The 24216-nt window shown below is 39.7% G+C and overlaps 1 protein-coding gene across 1 annotated transcript in view; it reads right to left on the minus strand.

Annotated features, from left to right (window-relative positions):
* Window positions 1–13399: 13399 nt before the first annotated feature.
* The window catches only part of nptx1l (neuronal pentraxin 1 like), a 16544-nt gene continuing 5727 nt past the window's right edge, over window positions 13400–24216 (minus strand). The window contains exons 3-5 of the mRNA XM_061905836.1: window positions 20065–20309; window positions 19802–19981; window positions 13400–14116 (exon numbers count right to left, since the gene is read on the minus strand). Of these exons, the coding sequence (XP_061761820.1) occupies window positions 13895–14116; window positions 19802–19981; window positions 20065–20309 (647 nt within the window). The 3' untranslated portion in view covers window positions 13400–13894. The remainder of the gene's footprint in view (window positions 14117–19801; window positions 19982–20064; window positions 20310–24216) is intronic.

Below are 24216 nucleotides of genomic sequence, written 5' to 3' on the forward strand. Positions count from 1 at the left end.
GATTACTGTGACGAGTAGATGGCAGTCACACAAAAGAGATTCGTGAATACTGCAATATGACTCAAGTACGACTTTGGTAAGCTACGTATGAAGCCGCACTGCTTGATGGATTGTACTGTGCTTCAGGAGTATTATATAATGTATAGAAATTACAATAGGGCTCTTGCAGTGCTCTGCATCGCCCATGTAGGGCTCCATAGTCTTATCAGTGACAGGGTATGACGTGGCCAGAAATAAGGTTGGGGTAAAATTTCTGGCGGCATAGCTCGGTTGGTAGAGCGGCCGTGCCAGCAACTTGAGGGTTGCAGGTTCGATTCCCGCTTCCGCCATCCTAGTCACTTCCGTTGTGTCCTTGGGCAAGCCACTTTACCCACCTGCTCCCAGTGCCACCCACACTGGTTTAAATGTAACTTAGATATTGGGTTTCACTATGTAGAAGCGCTTTGAGTCACTAGAGAAAAGCGCTATATAAATATAATTCCCAAATTCCTATGTATAAGGTAAGAGATGTTATCTGTGGGGGGTTTTTCCGCAATATTATGCAAAAGCAACTTTTCTTACCTTCTAGTGCCTGCTGATGTGTATTTGGGATTTGCATAAGTCCTGAAAAATTGTGCGCTTCCGTCTTTGTAGTCGATAAGCTTCTTTTTTTTTCTCCATCTTCTTATTATGGGAAATTTATCCTCCGCTGTTTTGCCATTTCTATTATGAAGTAGTGTAAAGTTCTTACTTACATCTGTCAGTGAACTCGCCATGAAAGTGCTAAAACATACCGGTATAGTGACTTTACATTATTCACCCAAGGAACTTTAGTTATTAGAGAGTTCCGGTCGGATGTTTTTTCACGGGACATATTTCCGGTGTTGTTCCCGGATGAGGGAACAACAATAGCCTGATATATGAAAAAAGATCGAAAATAAACCATTCATCCGCAGGGGTCCAGAAAATATGGTATTTAGAATGCGTCAGGTGGTGTAGGTGACGAACCCCAAGATGCAGAGATGACAGGCTTGGAAAATGAAAACATGGTTTTAATGTTAAAAAAATAAGGCAAGGAAAACACAAACCAGAAACCAGGAAACAGCAAACTGGGAGAGGAGTCGGGATCCAGGGAATAGCTCTCAGCTTCCAAAAAAAGGCAGTCCACAGCACACAGCAAACAATACTCCAGCCCTCACTGGAGGGCAAGACAGGTTTAAATAATGCCTCTGAATAGTGCTCAGGCAGCAGGTGAGCGGGTGAACACTAATCAGAAGTAAGTGGAAATAATAAGTAACCATGGTAACCGAAAAAAACAAGGGTGCACAAAAAACAGGAACTGAAGGAGTCTTAGATTGAAAATAAAAAAACATAATCCAGACCACAGATCATGACCGAATACACAGAAAAGATGGAGGATGGAGGGTGGAGGACACCAAACAAGTGCAGTTTTCCTACAGTAAGTACAACAAATACAAACATGACTGACTTTTCGTCGGTTTGAGCCGTCAAATCCGATAAAAGCGTTGAACGGGCGACCCCCGAGAGATTTGCTTTCTTTGGCAATAACCGCGATGTCTGCGTAGACTGCGCTCTGGTGTGTCTGCTTCAGTGGCACCGTCACGTTCCCACCAAGCCCACATTGAGCTGGTGTTTGTTTTCCTTCTCCCTCATCATGAATTTTTCATCAGCTTCTCTGTGACGGATTCCATGGGTTCCCCTTCATGAGGTGAACGGTAAGTGTTCCTCGGTTTGTCCCTTGCCCTGTTGTGACTTTTGACTACGGTCTGTTTCTCTTTTTGTGAAAGACTGCCATGTTTGATATTTGTGTCTTAATGTTTCATTTTTTTCTTTGTACTCAACCTATATTTAGGATGTTATTTTGTACAAGACAGGGAATCTATCCATGCATCAGGCGACCTTCCTGCATGCCTTTCCATCCATCTTCTTAAACAGCCATGCGAACATACTTGCAAATTAGGGATTATAAATTGTACGACTCATAATTAAGTCCCATTCCAATTCCTGAGTTGACGATTCAATTTATTTAAATGGCCTCAACGAAATTGAGAAGATCTTTGGTATGGGGGGACCTTCTTGTCGTGACGGAGCGGTTGTTGCTGGGCACATGACGGACTCTTGGGACAAAGGAGTGTCGGATGCCTGGCGACCCTTACAGTCGAGGACATGAAGATATCCACCTATTTGGAATTATGACAACAGGACATCTGCCCCACAGGATGAACTTTCAGCACCAGTCGTAGACAATTTAGAGTGAAAAGAAAATTTTATTTTCACTCGCATACAAAACATTCTAACTTGGATTGTTTTCCTGGCTTCCAGACTCTCCCGAAGGACAATGTGGCAAAGACACAACAAACTCCCTTCTTGTCTCTCATGAACACACACCTGTTGTTGTTGACTTTGAACTAGCACCACACGGCAGGCTTACACACAGACATGCATCCACAAAAATATACGCCAACAAACATACACCAATCCCCTACCAACGCCATTGACGCAGATCCCTTTGTTTTGATGGACAGCTGGGCAGCGCCTGAAGAGCTGCAGCCCTCCACCGTGACCCCCACTCCCTCACCTCTGTTGCAAGACTGGAGTTGTATGTTGTAATATGTACATGTATATGTGCTTTGCTATGGAGGTTTTTTTCCCACTCCAAACTGGTCCGCCTCAGGAGCCCAGTTTTTTTAATCATTCTTCCCCAGTGTTGACCTATTTCCCATCTTTTATGGGGCGCCTTGTGACGACCCATCAGCGTTCCTGTTCTGTAAGCCTGTACACTGTTTGTTTGTCTAATCTTGAACGGGTTTGTGCTGAAAACAAAGTTTCGTTGTACTTGTGCAATGACAATAAAAACCTACCTACCTAGAGTTGATTCTCAATTCAAACATTATATTATTTGATATAGACTTGGACTGAGACAAACTTTATTTATCCACAAGGGAAATTGTTACACACAGTAGCTCAGTTCCAAAGGGTGGAAAGGATAATGCACATATAAAGTAGACTAAAAATGGTACCATAATAGGAATATAAAACATATATGTTATATTTACATATTATATATACAGTATCTAATATATACTGATACATTTCATTATTATTATCCATCCATCCATGTTCTACCACTTATTCATTTTGGGGTCGCGGGGGGCGCTGGTGCCTATCTCAGCTACAATCGGGCGGAAGGTGGAATACACCCTGGACGAGTCGCCACCTCATCGCAGGGCCATTATTATTATTTTTTTTACAATATATACAATATATAGTGAATCCCAATTACCATGTACAATATTAAGGTTATAGGTTAGAAAAGTGTCTATTTTGGCTAAAAACATCCTTTTGAAAATGTATTCTATTTAGACTATTAATATTATTTTTAAAAATGTATCTGGCACCTCTATTGTAAGCATCTCACCCAAGGATGTGCTAGTGTTTAACAGCATTGGCCCCATACACCAAACAACAAAAAAAGAAGTGCCGAAGTGATTGGTTTGGTCGGTTTCAAAAAAGTACCAGATTTGGTACCCATCCCTAATTCTATAACATTAAAGGGTAAGTGCACTTTTTTGCGAATTTTGCTTATCGTTTACAATCATTATGAAAGACATGACGGCGGATGGAATTTTAAAAATATTTATGCATTCTAAATAAATGTCTGCTTACAGCGGAGCCATTTGGAGCCAAAAAAATCATCAATCATCCAAAAAATGCCAACGATACTCCATTTACATGTCATGATGTGACCATTAACAAAGTATTAGTGATATTGTTATTATAGGTGCTAACGCAGACAGACTATTTATAGCGACGCGGTGATCACTTCCTGTGTGCCAATGTTTACATCGCTTCTTTGCTCCCTGTAAGTTTATTCGAGATCATATATCATGCATCTCACCTGGACAGAAGGAGGTTGAGTAAGTGATCCAGCAAGTTGGGACACTTTGACAGCCAATTTAGGAGTTGAAACTGGTGAGATTGACATGAAAAGCGCTTGTTCCCCCAACACACTGTTACTTTGCGAGGATTATGAATCATTCTTCATATGAACATCCTCACAGTCAGCATCCTAATGACAGCAGAGCATGTACAGTAAGTGATGTTTTATTGTGTTTATTGGCTCTCATAAAGTCTGCAGCGAGCAGAAGAGAAAAAAGAGCAAACTTTGTGATGCGTTTTTTAAATTAATGCATCGCATGTGCTTAAAATGATCAACATGTGTAAATATTAAATATTCCAAACATATTAGCTGTTACTACATTACATATATACTTTCATCATGTATATAAAACTTTTATGGAGGTTTTTAGCTGTTTTTTTTAGGGATTTATTGGCAGAATAGAGCGACTCTGATAGGCTCCATTGCAAACATACTTTTGATTAAATTAATTTTATATTTAGAATGCCTAAAAAAACCCATAATGATTGTGAACCACAGGCAAAACCCCACAAAAAAGTCCACTTCCCCTTTAAGGATGGGTACTGGTTGCAATTCAACCAATACAGCACCAATTCCCGCTATCTGGGAATTGAAACCGGTGCCAATTATTGGGTACTTTTGCACTGTTAATAAATATGAATTGTTTTTATTCATTAAAATCAAATTTAAAACTGAACTGATGATGATACCTGCTGTCCAGTTGATACATCTTGTTTTATTATCACATTTCTGAGTCTCATTTGCAAGTATGACGCTAAGTTTCAATTGCAATTGCAAGTCCAAGACGTTAGATGGCAGTAGTTGTTTTTCTTGTGCCCTAAAATGTAGTAATACTGTTAGTTTTGCACTCGTTACACACCGACTGTTAGTTGTAGCATGCGTCTTAGTTGTAGTTTTACATGAGCACATTTTGAGGTGTTGAAGTCGCCATGTAAAATCGCTAATGCTAATCAGTAGCATGTCAATAGTAAGGCTAATATATAATAGCAATCAAGCTGGCACATTTTTGGATAAGTGGAGCCTTAATTTACACATGTTGGATCGTTTTTTTGTATTTTTTGTCAATCTCTTGAAACATTACTTAGAGCAGGGGTGTCAAACTCATTTCAAATCAGGGGCCACATGGAAAAAAATCTACTCCCAAGTGGGAGGGACTGGTAAAATCACGGCACAATAACTTAATAATAAAGACAACTTCAGATTGTTTTCTTTGTTTACAAATAAAACAATCAAATTCTGAAAATGTACAAATCATTATGTTGTTGTTGTTTTTTTACACTTACATGTTGCAGTTAGTAGTACATAGACTTTATTTGTCGTTATTTATATTTTCTGAATAAATTATGTGATACTGTTCATCAGTCAACTCCTTTAAATTTTAAATCCGTCTACAGTATGTTATTTATGTAGTTTGATAATTTTCCTTGACCGATTTACTAACATCAAGTGTTTTTATTTTTTGTGCAAATGCAGCATCATCTACAAAGATGCAAATAATTGCTATTGCGACATCTAGTGGACACATTTATAACAGCAGTTTCTTTCATTCAAAAATGTCCGGTTAATTTTTATACCAATTAAACTTATCCCGCAGGCCGGATAGAACCTGTTAGCGGGCTTGATCTGGCCCTCGGGCCATACGTTTGACACCCCTGACCTAGCGGTAGTTTGGCTGAGACCGCTCTCAGTGCTTCTAGAGTGATCGGCAAGTGCCCAAGTTTGGCATAAAAAAAGTATCCCAGTCCAATTAGGAAACCAAAGACGAGTAAACAGATTTGACATTGACAGAAATTGCCTGAGGCAAACCTGTACATAACCGGATTTTCTCAGGAGATAAATATGGTGTGGCCTGTAGGTCAAGGGGACAAGTGTCGAGGCCCCCAGGGGCCCAACCAGCATGTGTGTTTGTGTTTGTGCATCAAGACTGTCGGCGTGCGCTCTCAGAGGTGACTTTTAACTCTCCAGAATCCCGACAAGCGCTGAAATCCAAGCCTCCTGGTCACACTAGCCGTGGGTAATGGCCGCCCAGCTGGTAAGTCGTTAGAGATGGTCTGGTGTCTAGGGAGGGGCCCATCCATTGGCAAGATAACAATTAGTGAGACATCCGACCCGACTGTGGTGGGACCAGATGACCCTGATAGCGGCAAAGTATGTAGTTTGAAAGGTATGGCAACCCTAGTATTAAAAACTTGTTACACTTAATAAAGATACATACAATTATACCCACGATTAATTTGTACTCAATTATGGACAAAATGGGATTAATCGCAATTAAATATTTTAATCGTAAAACAAACCTAATATTTTTACAACATTCAATAAGACGGTATACTTCTAAAATAGATAGCATAAAAACAATGAGAACCCTTTTCTTTGCTTTTGACTATTTTTGTCCGGCTCTCAATTAAGGCGGTTGCTTCCCTTTCCTCTCCTTTGTCTCTCCTGCTTTTGCTTCTTTGTCTCGGCTTTCTCGGAGCCTTTTGTTTGTGCTCCTCTCCAAAATCGGAACAACGGAATTGATTAACAAAATCTTACGGGTTCGGGAAAACCTGCCTAACCCCCCCCAGTGAGTCGTTTGTGGCTCGACACACTATGGACCTTTGGGAGAAGAACCAGGTCATTCTTTCTGCCGCGCACGTCTAAGTTATCTGCCTGTTTGGTATCGTCTGCTGACTAGAGTAATCGTTGCCCGGGTGTATCGACGTGTTTGGAAGATACTGGCATCTCTTCAAGGTAGTCTAAATCTTCCACGATTTATTAAAGGATGGGCAGAGCTGTGGGCACTCAATTTTTCAAAGGTTTTGGACTAAATCACAAACCGGGTAACATCTTGGAGAAGCTGTCTGCTCTGCAAAGGCTAAGAAATTATCAATTTGAGGACTAGGGATGCGAAATCTGAGTGAAATGTTAAAATTTGCTTCCGTTTCATAAAACACAAACATTCTAATCTTGATTTAGTTTTTCCTAGCTGGAACGGTTTCGCTAGCTCGTTGCTGCGAGAATCCCCCAGAGGACAGGGCAGGGAAGAAATCCATTCTCCGTCTTTCAAAGACAAACATCTGTTGTTTGTTGACTTTTGTCGGACTGCCCGGCTGTATTGTTGCGTAACACTCTGCAACAACCAAGGTCGAAAGACAAGTGACTCTTTTGGCTCACACACACACACACATGCACGCACACACACACACACACACACACACTTACCCACTTGCCCCGCAAAGCCCACATCTGCAAGTCAAATAGCTTGCTTGGTATGTGATATAAACCAACTGTAAGCACGCTAACAATAGCATGCTAGCATGCTTACATTAGCGTGCTAACTTCTTTAGACATTTTTCAACCATACACCCTTACAGTCATGTAACTTGGTACTTTGCATATACCAACTGTAAACGTGCTAACAATATAATGCTAACATTCACATGCTAACATTAGCTTGCTTATATTTTTAGCCCATTTTTCTGCGGTTTAACTAAAAGTCATAAAACTTGATACTTGACATATAAAAGTTAGCATGCTCATTTTAGCCCGTTAACATGTTAACATTATCGTGCTAACTTTTTAAGCCTATTTTTTCAGCTTTACACCTCACAGTCATATAACTTGGTCCTGTATGACCCTGTAGTGGTGGAAAAGTAGTGGCGTTCCAACTGATGTTGAGTGCTAACTTTTCGAGCTAATTGTGCAATCCTATACCCCAAGAGTCATACAACTTATTATGTGACATATGCTAACTGATAACATTGCTAAAATCACGATTCTAGCATGCTAACTTTTTAAACCAACTTTTAGCAGTACACCTGCAAGTCAAATAACTTGTATATGACATATGCCCACTATAACCACGCTAACTTTAGCGTGCTAACTTTTTTAGTCATACACACTTACAGTCATTCAACTTGGTACGTGACATATGCAGTGGCGGAGCTAGACTTCTATCCTTGGGGTGGCCAACGCTATTTCAGGGGGTCCACAGACTATAGCAATGAATTTTTTTCTTGATTTATCAATTGCAATCGGAGTGTCAAATGTTGAAATGTACATACTAAGCACACAGGAGATGAGATTTATGTATATATAATTTGCAGTTTATTAACAATGCAGAAAATGTAAAACACAACTTGGCAACAATTTTTCAAGAATTAATAATAAATAACCACTATTTTTTACAAAGATGGTGAAAATGCACCAACACATTCATAGTTCTCTCTCTCTCTCTCTCTCTCTCTCTCTCTCTCTCTCTGTCTCTCTCTCTCTCTCTCTCTGTCTCTCTGTCTCTCTCAGAAAAGGTTTAGAAAAGCATAATCCTTCGGTTATGGTGAGAAGCCGCAAAATGTTTCACAAAGTCATCCATGTTGAGGGCAGGTGCCCTCCTTGACTCAATACTGAGAGTTCCAAGGTGACTTAACCTGTCATCAGCCATTGTGGTTCTGAGATTAGTTTTAATCAGTTTTAAAGCAGAGAAACTTCTCTCACAGGAAGCAGTGCTGACTGGAGTAACAACAGCAATTGTGTCAGACAAGGCTGAACTGGTCCCTCCTCTTTGCATCTGGAAATATCTGGAAAACAAATAGTCATGAAAACACAGTTAAGGGATCCAGAATATTATTAGACAATTACTGCAGCTCACTAGCAAGTTTCAGGTAAGTAGAACTACCACTGGGTCCTCTTGGATGAGCAAAAGTGCTGGACACAGCTGGCTCTGGGTCTGGCTCTTGTTGCTTATCGACATCCTCATTAGAGTCAGTGGCCTCCGTGTCCTCATTTGATGGAACTACATTGTATAGTGTAATTAAAATAAAAATGCAAAAAACAACACTCATCACTAACCAACATTTCAATATATCTAAAACTAAACTTACTGAACTGAGCATGTGACTGTTTCTGTCTATGCTCTGACCTGGTGAAGATGGGCTGTGCTGTGTTGGGAGTTCTCTCTCCCGACTAGTCCCAGGAAGGGAGCTGCCATCTTTTCCTTGATAGGCGCCAGCGCCCCCCGCGACCCCGAAAGGGAATAAGCGGTAGAAAATGGATGGATGAACTACATTGTATAAAAATGAAAATATTAGTGTAAGCAAAATTAACATACAACCACCATCAAAAAACAACACACATCAGTAACCCCATCCATCCATCCATTTTCTACCGCTTGTTCCCTTTCGGGGTTGCGGGGGGCACTGGCGCCTATCTCAGCTACAATCGGGCGGAAGGCGGGGTACACCCTGGACAAGTCGCCACCTCATCGCAGGGCCAACACAGACAGACAGACAACATTCACACTCACATTCACACACTAGGGCCAATTTAGTGTTGCCAATCAACCTATCCCCAGGTGCATGTGTTTGGAAGTGGGAGGAAGCCGGACTACCCGGAGGGAACCCACGCATTCACGGGGAGAACATGCAAACTCCACACAGAAAGATCCCGAGCCTGGATTTGAACCCAGGACTGCAGGACCTTCGTATTGTGAGGCAGACGCACTAACCCCTCTTCCACCGTGAAGCCTACATCAGTAACCAACACTTCAAAATATCTAAAAATAAACGTAGGGGTTCCTACACATTTGAAATGTCCAGACCCTAATTCCCAGACTTCTCAGTAAAAAAAATAATCTAAAAAAGAATCCAATAATTTGTGGCATTTGAGATGAGTATATCATGTGAATAGATTATGCAATTCATCATGGAAATCATTTGTTATCATTATTGAATTTGTATGCCATTAAGTCACCAAATTATTTCCAGAAGATTGTAGATAGGTAGTGTATGCAAAATAATTAACCCACAAATCTGAAGATAACCCAGATAAGTATTAATATATTTCCATACAATTGTTTCCATTTTCTATATTACTACAGGAAATGTAGAAATTCCAAACTTTCCATACTAGCGTATGAACCCTGTAACTTAAAATTACTTAAGTGAGCATGTGACTGCTTTTATGCTCTGACCTGGTGATGATGGGCTGTGTGCATCACATTCTCTCTCCTCCTGACTCGTCCCAGGATGGGAGCTGCCAGGACTGCTGGCAGACCTGAATCCTGGCTGTTTGTCTCATCTTTTCCTGACCCTGACTTGCTTCTTTTTAAAAAGAGTTTATAAATCTTCTCCCCCTGCCTTTTCATTCTCAACTGACCCTATGAAAAAATAAGCCAGTCTTGTTAACATCACTCCTGGCATCACTTACAACCACACAGTGTTATTAAATCTCCACTTCCAGCCTAAAACATGTCAGGGCAAATAAACCACTGTAGACCTAAGTTTAATATTCAGACTTTTCAGTTAGTTGGCAGCAGGCTAACTACCGTGTGAACGTTACGTTACAACAGAGCATGAAACAGATAGCTGGCTGGCTGATTCTCCGCTGGGTTCATTCCTCAAGAATCATTGGAGAAACACGTAATTATAAATAGCGACCCAAATGAATTAAACGAGGCGTTAGCGGCTGTTGGAAGCAAGATGCCACGAGATGTAACGTTAACGTTTGCTTGATGCCGTGGCTCTCTGCTTGTAGAAAAAAAACCTTCTATCTACAAAAGTTATTTTAAACAGTTACTCATTAGGACACCACCGTAAAACTTACTTTACGAAGAGGTTATCCTTCTTTTTCTTTGTAACTTTGTTGATCTCCGGCTCTCCGGTCTCCAGCAACGATAACGGACTCCAGTTCAAATCTTCCTCATCTTCAGTGGCGATTCTTCTTCTCCCCTAATGAACGTGGCTCTCAACGCTTTGTGGTACATAGCGCCAACTACTGTACAGGAAGGACTTAGCAGTCAATAGGCTTCATTGATTTAAAAATGCAACTGGCTCCTTCCAACAAGACGTGCGGTGCCGCGATATGTCAATCATTTGGGGTGGCACCTGGGGGGTCAAATCAGATTTCAGGGGGGTCCAGTGCTACCCCGGCCTCCCGTCTAGCTCCGCCCCTGGACATATGCCAACTGTAATGATAGTATGCTATTTTTCTCAGCCAATTTTTCAGCCATACACACTTAAGAGTCATCCAACTTGGTATTAGCATGCTAAGGTTTGTAGTCAACTTTGCTTCATTAACTTGGAGTCATAAAACGTGATACTTGCTATATGCTCAATATTAGCAGGCTACTCACAGCCTGTTAACATACCAACTTTATTTTGCTAACTCTTTGAGCCCATTTTTCAGCTGTACACTTAACTTGGTACATGACATATGCTATATGTTAACATGCAAACTTTTTTTTTTTGCCAATTTTGTTGCTAAACTCAGAGTCATATAAATTGGTGCTTGCCACATGCTAACTGTTAGCATGCTAACAGCATTTCAGTTGAACTTGCAAATATTGGTTGCTTGCGTACATATAGCATTCACACTCAATTTCTCCCGAAAATTGCATGTTTTTTAGTTTTGATTGAGTTCCACTTCTTGTCTGATCAGTGTATGTTTGAAATTGATTCGTCAAAAGGTACCCCACCCAAAACAATGCATGACAACTAAGACACACAGGAGGAGGAAAAGTTTTCACCATTTTTACTGAGTGTGCATCACATCATCGGCATGCCCACGCCTCGTAAGAATAAATATATTGTTTACGCGCTTTTGAGTCAAGTATCACAATTTATTACAAAAACTAGAACTTTGTCATCCATCAGTGCTGCCATGCTTGAAGCATTTAACAATGCAGTAAAAAATCCCCACCCAAAAGTAGGATAGGAAAAGCCAAGGTCATAGATGCCAACGCAGCATTTACAGAAGTTAAGACATGCTGTTTCTGTACAGAGAACATTCCCGTTAATGTACAAACACCTGCAAAATGTGCCGTCGCCACCCTTGGATTGCATCTCAGGACAAGCCCGCCTCGTTGAAAGTGATGAAGTTCCTTTAAAGTCTTACCTAAGAAGGTTCTCATCCATCCAGGTCCTTGGCATCTCAGGGCGTTCAATCGTTTGTGACTGGACTGCTTGGATTGGTCAGATCTCGTCCAACGGTTGGTGCCTAAACCCCAAATATTTAAACTCCTGTCACATCCTCCTGGTTTTTTAGAGTATACATATTTGGGGTTTTGGCACCAAACGTTGGACTAGGTCCGACCAATCTAAATCTATGAGCACGACCCGATGAAGCCTACTCGAATAAGCGGCAAAACGTCTTCTAAGATGAACCTAACGGTCCAGTTGCAAACGATTGAACTCCCTGAACTACCTATAAAGACTTACTTAAGAAGGTTCTCATTCATCTAGGTCGTTGTCATCTCAGGGCGTTCAATCGTTCGCAACTGGACTGTTGGTTTGTCTTGGAAGACGTTTCGCCGCTCATCTGAGTAGGCTTCATTGGTTTGTGCTCAAAGACTTAGATTGGTCAGATCTAGTCCAACGGTTGGTGCCAAAACCCCAAATATTTATACTGCAGTCACACCCTCCTGGTTTGACCAATCTAAGTCTTTGAGCACCAACTGATGAAGCCTACTTGGATGAGCGGTGAAACATCTGCCAAGAAAAACCGAGCAGTCCACTTGCGAATGATTGAACGCCCTGAACTACCTTTAAAGCCTTACCTAAAAAGGTTCTCATTCATCCAGGTAAATGACATCTCAGGGCGTTCAATCGTTCGCAACTGTATTACTCGGTTTATCTTGGCAGACGTTTCGCCGCTCATCCGAGTAGGCTTCATCGGTTTATGCTCAAAGACTTAGATTGGTCAGATCTAACCCAACGGCTGGTGCCGAAACCCCAAATATTAATACTTCAGTCACACCCTCCTGGTTTTTTGGAGTCTAACCAATCTAAGTCTATGAGCACGAACTAATGAAGCCTGCTCGGATGAGCGGCGAAACATCTTCCAAGACAAACCAAGCAGTCCAGTTGCGAATGATTGCATTCCCTGAACTAACTTTAAATTCTTACCTAAGAAGGTTTTCATTCATCTAGGTCATTTTCATCTCAGGGTGTTTAATTATTCGCAACTGGACTGCTAGGTTTGTCTTGGAAGATGTTTTGCCACTCATCCGAGTAGGCTTCATCAGTTTGTGTTCAAAGACTCAGATTGGCAAAATCTAGTCCACCGGTTGGTGCCAAAACCCGAAATATTTATACTCCAGACACACCCCTCCTGGTTTTTTGGAGTCTGACCAATCTAAGACTATGAGCACGAACTGATGAAGTCTACTCAAATGAGTGGGGAAACGTCTTCTAAGACGAACCAAACTGTCCAGTTGCAAACGATTGAACACCCTGAACTACCTTTAAAGTTTTACCTAGGAAAGTTCTCATTCATCCAGGTCGTCGTCATCTTAGGGCGTTCAATCGTTCGCAACTGGACTACTTGCTTTGTCTTGGCCGACGTTTCGCCGCTAATCCGAGTAGGCTTCATTGGTTCTTGCTCAAAGACATAGATTGGTCAGATCTAGTCCAACAGTTGGTGCCAGAACTCCCAAATATGTGTACTGTAGTCACACCCTCCTGTTTTTTTGGCACAAACTGAGCACAAACTGATGAATAATTGAACGCTCTGACCTACCTTTACAGTCTCAATGAAATAAACTCACATACTCATAAAATGTGCTGAGATTTTTTCCGACAGTCCAAGGCACTCAGGCTCGAACGTTTGGCAACGGACTCGTCGCCCTTCGCACGTCATCACGTCAAGCAGTCGGCGGTAGACAATGGAAGGAAGGGGAGGAACCGAATGGCCACGTTCTCTTGAAGAAGTCCACCTTGTCAGTTGTCACAGTGAAAATCCCCGGCAGTCAGGAAAAGGAAGTCTGTGGTCTTTGCTCAAAGACTACGTTACCTTCGACTGTGCCTGAACTCTCGTTTTACAAACTCGGTGACAAAGCAACGGGTCCACTTTTCCAAAGACAGAATCTGTCAGAAAATAAGTATCTGTCCTCTAAAAGATTTTCCGGTGGATCCTCAAGTTTCTTTCATTGACTCTTGCGACCACAGCGGAGTCGATTTATCCGCCAGTTCGCTCGTTTCAGTTGAGGTGGCGGCAAGCTTCGAAGGTCCACTTCGAGGCGCCGCCGTAAATCTCCAGGTTCGTTTCCAGCCAGGCGAAAACGTTGCCCACTTGCGCTTTGCTGCTGCAGGTTGCCAGGTTGTAAATTTCCCCCACGGATAGTTTCCGATCCCAGATGTGAAAATTGGCCAGGTCCCCGACGAAGGCCTGCGTGGCGTCGAATCCTCCCCCGTACGTGTCCTGTCGGGAAGGTGGAGGAAATTAATCCTAGGAATGAGATCAATTCTTCTGGAAAATCGGCCAATTATAACTTTTTGATGTGCCAATAAAATTAGATAGAATTCCAATTTGGTAGCCTCAGTCTACGTTCAGAGGGTAGGACGTCCAATTTGGATTTTTCTTTTTTAGTCGAATCCCATCTTTTGATGGAGTTGTTCAGATTACCAAGAAAACATAGTGTCCAATGTACGGTGGCCTGGAAGTGCAAAACCCTTTAACATTAAATTCAATTCAATTCGGAAAACAAAATCAATGAGAAAAAACTTTACAATTTCAGAAAACACATGTACAGTCAGTGAACCTTTTTGTCCCTGTGGACATGAACAAAGTGATTGGCTGATTTAGCTGTCATCCCGGGATTTTTGGACATTACCTTTCCATGAAAATGAATGACATTGTAGGTTGTTTCCACTTCTGTTTTTCTGTTTTCTGATATTGTAAAGTTTTTCGTTTTTTGTAAATTACTTTTTTTTTCTGAAATTGGAATGTGTTTTGTCTTTTGTTAGTTTGTTTTCTGAAATTGCAAAGTTTTTTGTCTTGCTAATTACTTTTTTCTGAAATTGTAAAGTGTTTTGTCTTTAGTTCTTGTGTTTTTTTAAATTTTTAAGTGTTTTTTCTTTTGTTATTTAGTTGTTTCTGACATTGTAAGGTGTTTTGCTTTTTGTTAACTATTTTTTTCTGAAATTGCAGAGTGTTTTGTCTTTTCTAATTAGTTTTCTTCTGAAATTGTACAGTGTTTTGTCTTTTGTAATTTTGTTTTCAGATATGGTAAAGTGTTTTGTATTTAGTTTTTTTCTGCAATTTTCAAGTGCTTGTCTTTTGTTCATGTATTTTCTGATATTGTAAAGTGTTTTTTTCTTTTCTTTATGTATATTTTGAAATTGTAAAGTGTTTTTACTTTTGTTACTTAGTTGTTTCTGAAATTGTAGCGTGTTTTTTCTTTTGTTTATGAGTTTTTGTCTAAAATTGTTAAGTGTTTTGTCTTTGGTGTTTGTGTTTTTTGAAATTGTAAAGTGTTTTGTCTTTTGTTATGTAGTTTTTTTCAGATATTGTAAAGTGTTTGTCTTTTGTTAATTATTTTTTTCTGAAATTGTAAAGTGTTTTGTCATTTGTTAATAATTTTTTGGGAAATTTTTGAAGTTTTATTTTTTGTTAATTATTATTTTTTTCTTAAATTTGTAAAATGTTTTGTCTTTTGTTAATTGTTTTTTTTTCTGAAATCGTAAAGTGTTTTGTCTTTTGTTCATTATTTTTTTCTTGAAACTGTCAAGTGTTTGTCTTTTGTTTATCTGTTTTCGGAAATTATAAAGTATTTTGTCTTTTGTGTTTGTGTTTTTTTTAATTGTTGAGTTTTTTTTTGTTATTAATTTTTTTCTGAAATTGTAAAGTGTTTTGTCCTTTCTTATTTAGTTTTTTTATGAAATTGTAAACTGTTTTGTCTTTTGATAATTAGTTTTTTTAATGAAATTAAAAATGTTTTCAGAAGTTGTTTTGTCTTTGTGCAGTCAAAGTCAGCATTTAGTTTCTGAACCAAAATATTCCGCATTGAAGAATGAAAGGGGCAAGTTTTTGGCTCTCGCAGTTTGTGGGACGTTTGCTCCGACATTTTCCCCATGTTGACGAGCATGGGTGGTGGAACATTGATGTGAGTTCCTAAAACATATCACTTCCGCCTGTTTTTCTTCTCATTTGTCAACTATTTATTTTGGCGAAGAATTATGACATGTATTGCTATTTGATGACAGATTGGTTGGAGGAACGCGACCCCAGCGTTCAGATTGCAGTCGAGTTCGATACATATCAGATTTATATTCACATACAAAAGAATCCTCGGTTGGATTTGAAATAAATCGTAATTGCATTGTTCACATTGACGTGAAACAATCCGATACAGGTCACATACAGGGGAAAACTGGAAGTGGCAACCTTGAATGAATAATGTAGACAATTAAATACAAATGGAACGTTCCACATGTAGTTTATTCCAGTGTTTTGTAACCATAGGGCTACGAGCGCCCCCAAATCATACCTGTTTCTCAAAACGGTACACGGTTGTAATTCACTTTTCCACCACTTGTGGCAGTAATGACAAGCTGAACAAACAGAAGAAGCCCGAAGCCAAAGCCATAGAGAAGTTTTTAAGCGCAAAAAATATGACTAAAAAGGTGAAAGCTGTATTTTAATTTGCATTTCAATTTTTGTTGATTTTATTTAAGAAACAATCATATTCATTATATTTATATGTAGTAGCACTGCCTATTTGTATGGAAATGTATTTTCATCAGTTTAATGATTTCCTAACTTTACCGTATATTTGATTAGTATTTTTTTTTCTAATTAGTCTGACCTAAGCCTTGATAAACAATTAGTTCATATCATTTGACAAAGTTTATCCTCTTAAACTGTAAGAAGGTTAGGTATAATTACTAAAAAGGTTAAAAACCACCCGGTTTATTCAATGTTTAACAGATGTTCTGGTTTTCCATGGCCTTGAAGGCATCATTGTTACTTGTGCTCGGATGTGTTCTGCGTGTTGATTGGCTGAGAGGCTGGGATGGTACAGAGAATGTTCGGTTCCAAGGAAATGACGGTTCTGCTTGTGTCTTAATCCTTCATTTTGGTGCTGACAAACAGTTGTCGGCTTGTAACAGGGATAAAAAAAACTTTTGATAACAACTGAAAATACGATATTCAACAAATGGATTATTTGGCCTACCACTAGATGGATCTCGTACCACAGTCCTAGAATCCCTAAGAAAGAAGTTATTCTTACAAACCCCTAAACCAGTGAGGGTGGCACGTTGTGTAAGTGGTAAATAAAAACAGAATACAATAATTTGCAAATCCTTTTAGACTTATATTCAGTTGAATAGACTGCTAAGACAAGATATGTAATGTTCACACTGAGAAACTTTTTTTTTTTTTTTGCAAAGAATCATTAACTTAGAATTTAATGGCAGCAACATATTGCAAAAAAGTTGGCACCGGGGCATTTTTACCACTGTGTTACATGGCCTTTCCTTTTAGCAACACTCAGTAAACGTTTGGAAACTGAGGAGACCAATTTTTGAAGCTTTTAAAGGGGAACATTATCACAATTTCAGAAGAGTTAAAACAAATAAAAATCAGTTCCCAGTGGCTTATTTTATTTTTCGAAGTTTTTTTCTAAATTTTACCCATCCCGAAAAAAGGCTTTAAAGTGCCTGATTTTCGCTATCTGCGAAGCCACCGTCCATTTTCCTGTGACGTCATCCAGTGATGCCAATACAGACAACATGGCGGATACCACAGCAAGATATAGCGACATTAGCTCGGATTCAGACACAGATTTCAGCAGCTTAAGCTATTCAACAGATTACGCATGTATTGAAACAGATGGTCGGAGTATGGAGGCAGATAGCGAAAACGAAATTGAGGAAGAAACTGAAGCTATTGAGCGAATAGCTATTGATGCTATTAGGCCATGTCTGCCTTAGCATCGCTGGTAAAATGTGCAGACGAAACGATCGGGACTTTCGCATCTTGCGACACTGCAGCAACTTAAATCCGTTGATTGGTAAGTGTTTGTTTGGCATTAAATGTGGGTGGAGGGAAAGGCTGGATGCAAATATACCTACAAAGGAACATACAGCTAGCCTAAATAGCATGTTAGCATCGATTAGCTGGCAGTCACGCCGCGACCAAATATGTCTGATTAGAACATAAGTCAATAACATCAACAAAACTCACCTTTATGATTTCGTTGACTTTATCGTTGGAAATGCATCCGCTTTGAGTGTCGCAGAGTATCCATTCATCTCTGTGCCATGTCTGTCGTAGCATCGTCGGTAAAATGTGCAGACCAAACTAGGGACTGTCGCATCTCTTGACACTGGAGCAACTTAAATCAGTCGACTGGTAAGTGTTTGTTTGGCATTAAATGTGGATGGAGGGAAAGGCTGGATGCAAATATAGGTACAAATGAGGCATAACGATACAATATGTACATACAGTTAGCCTAAATAGCATGTTAGCATGGATTAGCATGCCGAGCTAATCGATGCACATTCTACGTAAATCAACGTGAATCCATCCCTGATGGTGTTGTTACACCCTCCGACAACACACCGACGAGGCATGATGTCTACAAGGTACAGGAAAACAATCGAAAAAACGGAAAATAACAGAGCTGATTTGACTTGCTGCGTGTAATGTGTTTGAGAAAATGGCGTTGACTACCTAGGTGACGTCACGTTTTGACGTCATCGCTCCGAGAGCAAATAATAGAAAGGCATTTAATTCGCCAAAATTCACCCATTTAGAGTTCGGAAATCGGTTGAAAAAACATATGGTCTTTTTTCTGCAACAGCAAGGTATATATTGACACTTACATAGGTCTGGTGATAATGTTCCCCTTTAAGGTAGAAATATTTCCCATTCTTGTTTGATGTACTGTACAGCTTATGTTGTTCAACAGTCCGGGGTCTCCCTTGTGGTATTTTCGGCTTCATAATGCACCACACATGTTCAATTGGAGACGGGTCTGGACTACAGGCAGGCCAGTCCAGTACCCGCACTCTTTTATTATGAAGCCACGCTGTTTTAACACGTGGCTTGGCATTGTCTTGCTTAAATAAGCAGGGGCGTCCATGAAAAAGACGTTGCTTTGATGGCAACATATCTTGCTCCAAAATCTGTATGTACCTTTCAGCATTAATTTTGTGCCTTCACAGATGTGTAAGTTACCCATGCCTCGGGCACTAATACACCCCCATACCATCACAGATGCTGGCTTTTCAACTTTGCGCCTAGAACAAGTGGGGTGGTTTATTTCCTTTTTGGTCCGGAGGACACAACGTCCACAGTTTCCAAAAACAATTTGAAATGTGGACTCGTCAGACCACAGAACACTTTTCCACAGTCAATGTTAGATCAGCACGGGCCCAGCAAAGCTGACGGCGTTTCTGGGTGTTGTTGATAAATTGATTTTGCTTTGCATAGTAGAGTTTAAACTTGCACTTACAGAATTAGCGACAAACTGTAGTTACCGTCAGTGGTTTTCTGAAGTGTTCCTGATCTCATGTGGTACTATCTTTTACACACTGTTGTCACTTTTTTATGCAGTACAGCCTGAGGGGTCCATGGTCAGGGGAATTCAATGTTAAGTGCAGTGATTTCTCCAGATTCTCTGAACCTTTTGATGGTATTATGGACTGTAGATGGTGAAATCCCTAAATTCCTTGCAATAGCTTGTTGAGAAATGTTGTTCTTAAACAGCCATTTGTTCACAAATTGGTGACCCTCGCCCCATCCTTGCTTGTGAATTTCATGGAAGCTGCTTTTATACCCAATCTTGGCACCCAACTGTTCCCGGTTACCCTGTTCACCTGTGGGATGTTCCAAATAAGTATTTGATGAGCATTCCTCAACTTGGTCAGTCTTTTATGCCCCATGTGCTAGCTTTTTTAAAACTTGTTGCAGGAATAACATTCTAAATGAACTAATATTTGCGAAAAAATAACACTTTCTTTGTTTGAACTTTACGTATCTTGTCTTTGCAGTCTAAGTTGAAAAGGATTTGCAAATCATTGTATTCTGTTTTTATTTATCATTTACACAACGTGACAACTTCACTGGTTTAGGGGTTTGTAGACCAAGGTAACGTACCTGCTCTTGGCCCAGGATCAGCAAGCCTTGGGGTTTTATGGGATGGTACGGCGCCAGGTTCTCGCCACTCCCTCTCTTGACGCCATCTTGGAAGGCTTCCCAGACCCCGTCGCGCGTGGTCCAAGTCACGCAGATATGATGCCATTTCCCGTCGTTGATGAGGAAGGGCAGTTTCGCCACCTTCAGGGCGACATGACATGGCGTCAACGCGCGATCTACGGACCAGCGCGCTAAAACCCCGAACAGGCAGGTCGTTACACCACCTTGTCGTTGATGAGTATCTCCATGGGGTTGTTTCCCCACTCGATGAGGACCAACTCGTTGGCCTGGCCGGGGACGGCGTAGGAGAACGGCGTGCCCACTCCCGGGGAAGCGTTGGACTTGAGCCACATACAAACGGTGAGGGCGTACATCTCGGGTAAACTCTTCTTCACCTTGGCGTACATGTAGTTGGTTCTCAGAGGGAACGTCAGCTGGAACTTATCCAGGGGCCTGTTTTCTCGCTGACCTGGTAGAGAGGAAGGAGAAACGTGATGGCGCGGCATTTATTCCGGAGTGCAACGCTGCTGGGACAGTTTATCAACCATTTTACCCCAAAGTCAAACAATGTTTGTAGTGGTAAAACTTCACTTCATCATATAGTAGTTCCTTTGCTTAGTTTTGGTCCTGTCATGGATCTGTCTGAAAGAACTAGGTTAGGGCTAGGAGATCTGGACGAAAAAGTATATCTCAATATCAATCCATCCATCCATTTTCTAACGCTTATTCCCTTTGGGGTCACGGGGGAAGCTGTTGCCTATCTCAGCTACAATCGGGCGGAAGGCGGCGTACACCCTGGACAAGTGGCCACCTCATCACACCTCATAGAAAGACAACATTCACACTCACATTCCCACACTAAGGCCAATTTAGTGTTGCCAATCAACGTATCCCCAGGTGCATGTCTTTAGAGGTGGGAGAAAGCCGGAGTACCCGGAGGGAACCCACGCATTCATGGGGAGGAGATGCAAACTCCACACAGAAAGATCCCGAGCCCGGGATTGAACCCTGACTACTCAGAACCTTCGTATTGTGAGGCAGACGCAAAAACCCCTCTGCCACATCCAAATGTGTTAATGTAAACTCCAACTAAGATGCATGTTACAATCAAACAGCCGGTGTGTAATGAGTGCACAACATAACAGTATTACTACTTTTTAGGGCACAACTAAAAACATTACTGCCATCTAACGCCTAATGTATGGCATGGTTCTGGTTGTGCTTACACACCTCGAAGCAATTGTATTTGGTACATGGTGTAATGATAAGTGTGACCAGTAGATGGTAGTCATACATAAGAGATAAGTGTAGACTTTGACATGATGGCCGTAAACAACACCAAAACTTTAAATGTTCAATCGAGAATATACACACTTGTATAACATTACACACGGCGTTTAAAAATCTGCCAAAATGTTTTTAGTATGACTTTGGTAAGCTATAAAGCCACATAGCTTGATGGATTGTTGGCGCATTAAACAAACGAGTATTATTATTGTGTGTGTATAAAGATTGAAAAATGGCACCTTTTAGCAGACATATTACCTGGCGTTTCGTTTCGAAAACCAACTTTTATTACCTTCCGTTACCTGTGTGTTTGGAATCTGCATAAATTCTGAAAATGTTTGCGTTTGAATGTCATTCAAACAGTTAGCTCCATCTTTTGACAATTCTTCCACACCCGTCCTTGCACGCTACAACAAAGATGACGGGGAGAAGACGCTGTCGAATTTTTGAGTTACTAGCTTCTCTCCCGCTAGTTGGCCATTAAATCTGACCAAAACGTTGATTCACATCCAAATCGCGATTCTTATTAATTCCGATTCTAAATTTTTAAAAAATGATGAAAAAAAAAGAACAATTATTTATTTTATTTTTAATAACAATGCATGTTTTAAAATACTTTTCTAGGCCATCTCCATGAAACCAATAGGTACTTTCCAACCTTTAAGCTGTTTTATGAAAAACTTTCATAATAATTATTATACCCAAAAAATAAAATGCGAGATTCGGTTTCAAACCAGAATCGTGTTGGATCGAGAATCGATTCTGAATCGAAATGACATCCCCAGGATTCGGAATCGGAGCGAATTGTTAGGTGCATAACGCTATTAAGCTTACACAAAAAGTTGATTCCCATCCGCGTTACGATTGTTATTTATCCCGATTTTAAATCAATCGATAATTTTCATATTATCAATAAAAACAATTACCGGTATGTTTTTTTTTTTACTATAAAAATCAAGTTTTAACAAATGCATGTTTAGGCTACCTCCTTGCAATTAGAATGAGCTTTTTTTTTCACATTTAACCTGTTTTGAAAAAGTTTCATTATAATTATCACACCAAATAATACATTGCAAGACTCGATTTGAATCGAAAATGGTGTTGAATTAGGAATAAATTCTGCATCGAATCGTCACCCAAGGAATCGAATGGAATCGTGTTCATGCTACTTCACTTTAGGGACATACATGGTTGGTAATGTGTGCACAAAATAATCGATTCGCATCTGAATCGTGCTTCTTATTAGCCCGAATTTAGATCAATTTCTAATTTTCAAAACATTTATCTTTTTTTTTTTTTTTTGATGTAAGTATTTATTTGTTTGATTATTTATTTATAAGAATACATTTTTAAAAATACATTTCCAGGTCATTTCCATTATTTTTTACGAGAATAAATCTTTAAAAAATATGTTTTTAGGCCATTTCCATGCAACTAGAAGGATGTTTTTTTTCAACCTGTAACATGTTTTGAAAGTGTCATTATAATTATTATAACAAATATTTTATTGCAAGATTGAATTGAGAATCGTGTTGGATGGATAATTCATTCTGAATCGAATCGTCACCCCAGGAATCAGAATCCAACCCTGTTAGTGGTACACGAAAAAATGGATTCACATCCGAAACACTATTCTTATCCATCCTAATTATAAATAGATAGAACATTTAAAAAAATCCATCCATCCATTCTGTCCCTTTTGGGGTCGAGGGGGGTCGCAGGAGCCTATGTCAGCTGCATTCTAACATGTAACCTGTTTTTAACAAGTTTCATTAGAATCGATTCTGAATCAAATCGCCACCTCAGGAATGGGAATTGAATCGCTAGATTCAAACCCGAGTGTTCATGCTAATTCACTGTAGGAACATACAAGGTTGTTAGGGGTGCACAAAAAACTTGATTCACATCCGCATCGCAATTCATTTAGCCCAGCTTCTTAATTTAAAAAAATGTGTTAAAAAACTGAGAAGAAATGTTTTTTTTTTGCTGAGGACATTTTATTTTATTTTAGCCCATCTCCATGCAACTAGAAAGAACTTTTTTAAACTGTAATCTTTTGTATATATTACAACAAATAATTAATTCCATGATACGGTTCGAATCATGAATCGATTTTAAATGGAATTGTCACCCCAGGAATCGGATCGAATCGTTAGGTGCCCAAAAAGTCACACCCCTACTCGCCATCACTACCTTTTAACCCCATAATAACACAAAACGCAACTTTGTTACACAACCATGATATTTTTCTGAATGATTTGTGTCTGTATCACCACGTATCTCCTTGATGCACACTTTGTTTCAGTGCTCTATGATTCATGTCAGATTGTGTGTGTGACTGTAGGGCCGAGAGATACGGCTGAAAGTGTTTTCATCTGTCGATATCGATGATTATTGATATTTTTATGACTTACGGAAAATAAGGCCCAGGAGAAACATTCCTTGGCTAACAAGGCAGAAAGGAAATGTCAACACAAGCATGGAAAACACTCGAACAATGTCAACAAAATAGTAAAACCACATTGAACACTTAACAATGAGCTCCTAAAATGAAGGAAAATAGTGCAAAGTGTGAAAAATTAAACATGAGGAAAAATATTTTCTGCAGGTTTAGTTCTTGGAAATAACGGCTGTGTAACATTAATTTGCCCTGTTATTCTTATTTAACTATAGAAAATATTTTTTTGTTATGCAGTAATTATCTAAATATAATTTTATCGGTCGATACCGATGATTATTGAATTTTTTTATGACCTATGGAAAATAAGGTGCAGAATATTTTTTATTTATTTTATTTTTTAAATTGTAACCTTTCTCTGATTATAATCCCTTAGCTATCCAGGCAGAAAGGAAATGTCATCACAAGCATGGGGAAAAAAAAACAATGTAAACAAAATAGTAAAGTCACATTGAACACTTAACAATAAGCTTTTAAAAAGAAGGAATATAAAATAAATGCTTAATAAAGTGTAAGAAATTAGTGCAAAGTGTGAAAATGTAATGCAGTAATTATTGAAATGTTATTATTATATCGGTCGAAATCAATTATGATTGAATTTTTTATGACCTTTGGAAAGTAAAGAGCATGA

This window comes from Nerophis ophidion, linkage group LG07 (assembly GCF_033978795.1).
Source record: "Nerophis ophidion isolate RoL-2023_Sa linkage group LG07, RoL_Noph_v1.0, whole genome shotgun sequence".
In the NCBI taxonomy this organism is placed as follows: Eukaryota; Metazoa; Chordata; class Actinopteri; order Syngnathiformes; family Syngnathidae; genus Nerophis; species Nerophis ophidion.